The 7,110-nt window shown below is 30.2% G+C and overlaps 1 protein-coding gene across 1 annotated transcript; it reads left to right on the forward strand.

The window, feature by feature from the left end:
- Positions 1 to 6,029: 6,029 nt before the first annotated feature.
- LOC113382356 lies at positions 6,030 to 6,798 on the forward strand. The gene has a single exon (XM_026620781.1). It carries the CDS (start codon positions 6,064 to 6,066, stop codon positions 6,796 to 6,798), a length of 735 nt encoding a protein of 244 aa, XP_026476566.1. The 5' UTR covers positions 6,030 to 6,063.
- The last annotated feature ends 312 nt before the right edge of the window (positions 6,799 to 7,110 follow it).

A 7,110-nucleotide genomic window follows, 5' to 3' on the forward strand; every position in this document is an offset into this window, starting at 1 on the left:
ATATATTTAAGCAATTTCAATTACAATTATTGTTTCATTTTGTCGATCGGGATAAATAAATTATCATCCCAGGTGTAAAATGATCGCATATACACCCAATCAAATTTATTTTTCGCACGTGTGTTCTCTAATTGGATATCTGATTCGTATTACTAATTAAATGCTGCTGGCACTGTTTTTGCGAAAAGTTCCATGGTTTAATAAACATCGGAAAAATTCAGTACATTTGTTAGACAAATTATTATTTTAGGTATTTTTTTGACGTTTGATCTTGGATAGAAACACTACCTGTAAAAAAATGTTTAAATTTCTTCTGCTTTATATCAGAATTGATATTCTCACAACTAATCCAGAGAATTATATATATATATATTATATATATATATATATTCATTTACAATATTATGTCACTAGAATAACAATAGTTTGTTTCTTGGTCAATGGTCATGTAACTGTGAACTTTTCCTCGCAAAGTTTCTTGAAGCCATTCTTTCAAGCCCATCAAGCATTCTAGGCGCTCCTTTATATTATCTTTTCATCATTTGACATCAATGTCAGTTTATTATGATGACTCAAAAGCACCAGAAACTGTGCTAATCTAAATTCACAAAATTATTTACGCTGATAATTACATAGAAAGAATTCTTTAAAAATAAAGACATTAAAAATATAAAAGGTACTCGGAATTAAGAGTTTGCGTATCAAATTGTTAATAAATCACAACTATTATAAATGTCGGTCATATCGTATTATTTATGTATAAAATGGTTTAGTTATTTTATTGGAAACTATTTAATAGCGTACATGACTCTTAGAAATATCGCTAAAAATTGATAGATATATATGAATAAAAATTAATGGAGTGTTAAACGGAATGAATACCGAAAGTATGTTAAATTGCGCATTTTTATTCCATATCATTTCATATTTTATTCATTATATTTTATTTTTATAGTTTTTTAATTAATATCTTCCTATAATAAAATGTAAATTTTAATGTCAATAATAGTTAAAAGTGAACTTTTCGATTGGTATATTTGTTTAAGTTTAAGTTAATTTAATTAATTATATTATCAAGTTATTGTTAATTTTAAGTTAAGTTCGATCCAACACTTATTGCATATAGTCTCTATAGAAGCTCAAGCTATGTGGTGTAAAAAAAACACCTTAAAGTTTTCCATGGCAAAAGTAAGTATAGTCAATAAACAATAGTAAATAAAAAGTAAATTAAGTTAAAAAAGCAACAACACATGAGACTAGTTAAATAAATAGTTATTCCAACTCTGCTAATGAATATTTTTGACAAATTATCAGATCAAGGTTATACACAGTGTTATATCTCTTATTTCTTATTATTTCGTAAATTTCCTTAAAATTTAACATACTGCATTGGATTTGTTTGTCTCCTATCTGTTTCATTTTACCCCGCCTATGGGGTAAAAAGGATCAGGTGACAAATTTTTGAAAAACAAACACAATTCTACAATCCCACATTTCAGCAAAAAACAAGTTTCTACAATGATGAATTAGCTAGGAGTTTTACTAAACATAGTCTGATAGTGGTTTGTTTGATATGTGTATTGGTCTGGGTTTCACACATATAATTATTTAAAATCAAATTAGACCTTTGTCCAAACACAACGGGCTGGCATCACTAACATTATAATAATATCATAAGCCCTTCGATTGAATTATAAAAAATCTCCAAAGTTTGGAATTGCACCCTGGACTTCAGCGATTCTGATCAGAATTTTTGCCTTATTTCGTAGGTAGCTATTGGTTACAGTTGACGTTCACACGTGAATAATATACATTTTTCTTCTTCCCCGCCCCGTTACGTTTTTAAAAAACTTTATAATTGTATACATTTTATTACTTTATAAAATTTATAGCATATCTCATGTTTTAACTGATGATATAAATCACTTTTTTAATTCATTCAACGCATGAAGGAGCCTCAGATTTACTAGTTTTGCATTGATTGATCTCTCTAATTATGCTACATCGGCATATAAACAATAGACAAACGCAATAACTGGCATACATGGGCGTGAAAACATATGTATAATCGCAAGTGCATTCATTGATTACTACAAACACATCGTTTTGCAAGTTTTTGCATTAATTGTTTATAGAGAAAACCACATAGCGTACGATACTTTGACTTACTTTAGTGGATTGCAAGAAATTAACATAGGCAGGGAAGGCCGATAGCTTTATATATATATATATATATATATATATACATATATACTAGATGACCCGACACGTTGTCCTGTACCCATGTCTACCAATTAGTTAAATTTACCAATTAGTTAAAAATTATTATCTTATATATTTTAATTTTTGGCACATCTCAGCTGCTTTTTGGCAACAATAATGTAACGGCAACATTACATTTTTCTTATTCATAATCATGAATATATTATATTTTAATATTGTCCTTAGCTCATAATTGAATAGAAATGTTTGGCAAATGACAGTTTTCATTTGATTTTATGTCAAACAACGCCTCAAATATTTTCAATGTCAATCAATGATGTCAAATTATTTTTAGTTTATTTTAAATTTTTTCTAATCTACATTTCTACAATCTACACATTTCTATATTAAAAAAATCCTAAAAAAATTTCTTAACAAACTTCTGAAAGATTTATCAAAATCCGAATAATCGTTTAGGAGGATTATCCTTTCATACCCCATTACAGGAGATTTTATATACGAGTATAAGATATGTATATATATATATATATATATATATATATATAAATATATATGTATTACAGTCGAGTATGTTGCTCGGTATGGGCGTGTTTTCTTGCCTCACAATGTTAAATTTTAAAACTTTTAGTCAAATTTTTCATTTCTTTTAGTTATTCATAATTTTTTCTACAAAAATGTTTTTTTCTAATATGTTATCAGTTTAATTTTTTAAAATAAAGTTTTTTTTTGAGTGTTTTTGTCCTGTGGTGTGTAAATGTTTCTCTATGTTATAATTAATCTATATTGGTGTTTATATTAGTTAATAAAATTTTCAAATTGTTGTAGTTGCTGAATGATGACACGCATCTTGTGTCGAAACGTATAAATAAAAGTTTTTATACTTTATATACCTTTTTTATTTCGACGAATGGGCTGCTAGTTACTTTGAAATATATATATATATATATATATATATATATATATATATATTCCTTCTAATATTATCAATTATTGACCTTGCCGACTAATCGAGTTAATCATATGCACTTCATGTCAATACATTGTTTTTATTTTGGACATTACGCATTGTTATAAAACATTTCGTTGTTATTATTGTTAATTGTTATAATATTTACGCCTTTGCGTCGTCTCATGTGTAATATATGCGATTCAATTAGATTAAAAAAATGACTAAAACAGGTTGCGTTTTCTTTCTATGTAGCAAACAATATAACTCGTTTTCTTAAATATGATAATGAAGATGACATTGTTTTTATTAATGTTATATTGAAATATTGTATCAGTACTATATTTAAGTACCTATAGTAATTTATTATAGTCAAAATCGTATTTTGTTAAATATGGAAGGTTTACTGTCGCGCAAAAATTCGGATTAGCTAATTTTCTCGACGCGTCAAATCGTTCTGAATCGTATGAGACCAGATTTATTACAAGTATAATCGTGCATGTCAGCCGATTTTTTGCCTTTCGTCAACGTTTTCTCAAAACATATTTGAGAAATTTAAAAGCAATTCTATGTAAATCGATAAAAATCTAGCGTTTATCAGTTATGTGCAATGATCAGCCTAGCCGTTTCTTTACAATTAACAGAAATTATAAGAATTTTTGTCCATGTTTTAGCTCACAATCTTAAATCAATTTTAAAAATTCAAAAACTGTTCGAAAGTTATTGGTTGGAAATCGCGTTTGCTAGTTCTTAGTAAAGATCGGCCGGGACATTTCTTGGTAGTTAAATATTGTATTTATTTGATGATATTGATTAAACGATAGATTTCATAGTATAAAATAACATACTAAAATATTATATACTAAAATATTATATTATTCATGACAATAGATTCGATAATCTGAAATAACATACTAAAGTATTGTAGATCAAATATTACATTATTCATGACAAAAGATTTTATTGTCTAAAATAACATACTAAAATTTCAACTGAAATTTGTTCATTCTTTTCATCTTACTGTTTACAGTCTTACTGTTTAGTTTTATCTATTTTCCAGATTCTAATTCTACTCAACTCCTTTCTTTTCTTTATACTAAAATAGACTAAAATATTATATTATTTATGATGATAGATTTCACAGGCTGAAATTCTAAACATACTAAAATATTATAGGACTTACGGTTAGCGGTTGAAATATAAAAAATCACCAATGTTTGGAATTTCGCGGCGCATTTGAGCGATTCTAATCAAAATCTATGCCTTTATATATGCCTATCAGAATATATGCCTATATGTTCTACTGATTACAGGTGACATCCACATATAAATTAAATACATTTTCATAATCCGAAATATTGATTTCGAAATGAAATGTTGTGCCAAACAAAATAATTTAATTTATACAATTTTTGATGTTATGAGTATGCTTCAAAGACATCAATTGGAAGATTTGAGAATTTTATCTAAAAAGCTGAAACTCAATTCTTATTGATTAAGTATACGTATCAAGCAGTTAAGGGGCACATCTAGTGTGAAATTTTGAAAAAATCGATTTTTGTTTTTTTTTCATACTTCGGTAGATTACACCCATTTATACTTGTTTATCTATGATTACACCTTTAAAAATAACATATTAAAATTTCAAATCGATATCGAATTGAGCTACAGCTATTTAAAAAGTATACATATAGTATATAGTACAACGATCATTTTATCTTTAACGCGTTTTTCTTGAAACAGCATTTTCCGAATTTGCTGCAACGATTACTCAAAAACAAATGATCCGATCACTTTCAAATTATTTTTACATGTTCTGTATATAGTTCTCCGTAAAATGAACTATCGATTTTTTGATCGGATCAAAAATCGAAATTTGGCAGTCGAAATACGACCTAAATTTTGGGTAAAATTCGACCTTTTTTTAAAACGTCGCCATTTTATCAATATTCGATTTATTTTTTTATCGTAGTTCATTTTACAGACAATATTATCTAGTTTAACGAGAATTGTTTTTTTTATTTTTTTTATTTCATCCACGTAGAAGGCCGGAATCACTGCAGCAGTTAAGGGCCTTTTTTTTGTCGCGCCGTTGGAGATCGACGATAACTTAAAAAATATTTAATTTTTTTCTTCAAAAATTTTACTATGTATTCTTAAAGCATGTATCAATATGTTTCTAAAATTTTGATATGATTGATAAAGTAGTTTTTTTTAATATAAATTCCCAAAAATCACATTTTTTTAGGCGGTTACACTAGTTGTGCCCCTTAATGCAATTTGCTTTAAGGAAAAATGTTTAGAATAAATTTGTCTTTCATTTATGTCAGATGTTATATATTTGTTTTTTCTGTCCACAGAATGTGATGCCTGTAACCGACGTCAAACAAGAATCGTAGCGGAAATAGAGAACCCACCTCAAAGCGCAGTACATTTCCGTTGGTTTTCATTGTGCCTGATCAAAGTAACAAAGAGAGTGGAATACCATGCGACATATACGGTGATTCAATATTAATTCGAACAATCTCTACAATTGATAATATCATTGAGCGATAACAGGTAAGCAGCCAGCAACCAGGCAGAGGGCACTTCGTCCAGAGTCGCGTCTCCTTGTCTCATGATCCATTCATAAGTTTTATCGCACGGCGTTGGCGCGGGCGCGCGGGGATCGGCGATCACAAGTGTTTATTTACGCGATCCGTCCGAACGATCCGAACAGTTTTCATCGAGATCCTGGCGACGGAACATCTTCGCCGAGTGCGGCATTTAGCGCCTCGGTTAATTCGCGACAACTTGTGTATTGATTAGATCAACATTTGCAATTTTTGTTTAGAGTGGTGAATATTTTTAGAACAGGTCATGCCATCGTAGTCTCATTCTTCACGGGCTCTGAGATGGGTGAACAAGAAACGAACAAGCAGCTGCGTGACAGCATGGAACACAAGGCAGTTGATGAGGTAGACTCATGTGGTAAAATCTTCGAGGCCAAGGCGCCTCGGATAGATTTGATGAACTTGCTGGAGTGTGACGAGAACAATGAGGAATCCAAAAAGTCAGATGAACCCGAAAATACCTCCGATGAACCGAAGAAGCGTTCGCTTTCAGCGGACAACACGGAGACAAGTTTCGGTAGTGGTGGCAAGACGGATTCTCAGTCCACCATAAAACAAGTACAGTGCATTACCAACAATAATAACAAAACAGTGCGTCGCTTTCAGTTCAAGCGTCCGCAGATATTGCGTTCCAAGTCCGTAGACGCTTTATTATTAAGTTGTCGTTGCGATCGTAAAGTGACAGAATTGTTTAAATCGTTCGAGCGCTTAGATTGTGGTAATACAAATAACTCAAATGTGAATAGTGAAACTGGTGCAATTGAAAACACAGAAGTGAAATTGCCAAGTGACCTCATGACTCGTTCAGAGATTATTGGGACCAATGCTCACATGCAGGCGAGCGCTGGTCCAGGCCGAAGGGCGGTAAACGCGGTGACACGCGGTCTTAGGCGCCTGGTCAGGAAACACTGCAGCAGTCTGGATATTAGCACGCCTGACCCCGAGTTCAAGGTGGCTTATTTGGGAAATGTCGTTACTGGATGGGCTAAAGGTGAGCCTTCATTTAATTTAATTTAATTATATAGTGTCTGTAGCAATTTAAACATTATATAGAGTTACACTTTTGTAAATGACTTCCAGTAGTTGAATGAAATGTACTGTCATTGAATTTTATGATTGTATCTTCTGAAAATTTTTCCGAAAGTTTCTTATATTTTTTTTGCTTTTATCAAAAAAATCAACTAAAAATCACCCACACATATATATGTAAATTACATAGTCTGAATTTGCATATGCATAATATTTAAATGTGTTTTTAAAAGAATTTTTATATCATTCTTAAAAAAATAGCATAAACTTTGCATTCATATTATAATTAAGTTAAGAACT

Source organism: Ctenocephalides felis, unplaced genomic scaffold (genome assembly GCF_003426905.1).
Source record: "Ctenocephalides felis isolate EL2017-DRISC unplaced genomic scaffold, ASM342690v1 CF-g0.4_SCAFFOLD_03425, whole genome shotgun sequence".
Classification (NCBI taxonomy): domain Eukaryota; kingdom Metazoa; phylum Arthropoda; class Insecta; order Siphonaptera; family Pulicidae; genus Ctenocephalides; species Ctenocephalides felis.

What these genes read in the sequence shown, in the direction of transcription:
- LOC113382356 (XM_026620781.1), top strand. Translation starts at nt 6,064, where the DNA reads ATGGGTGAACAAGAAACGAACAAGCAGCTGCGTGACAGCATGGAACAC.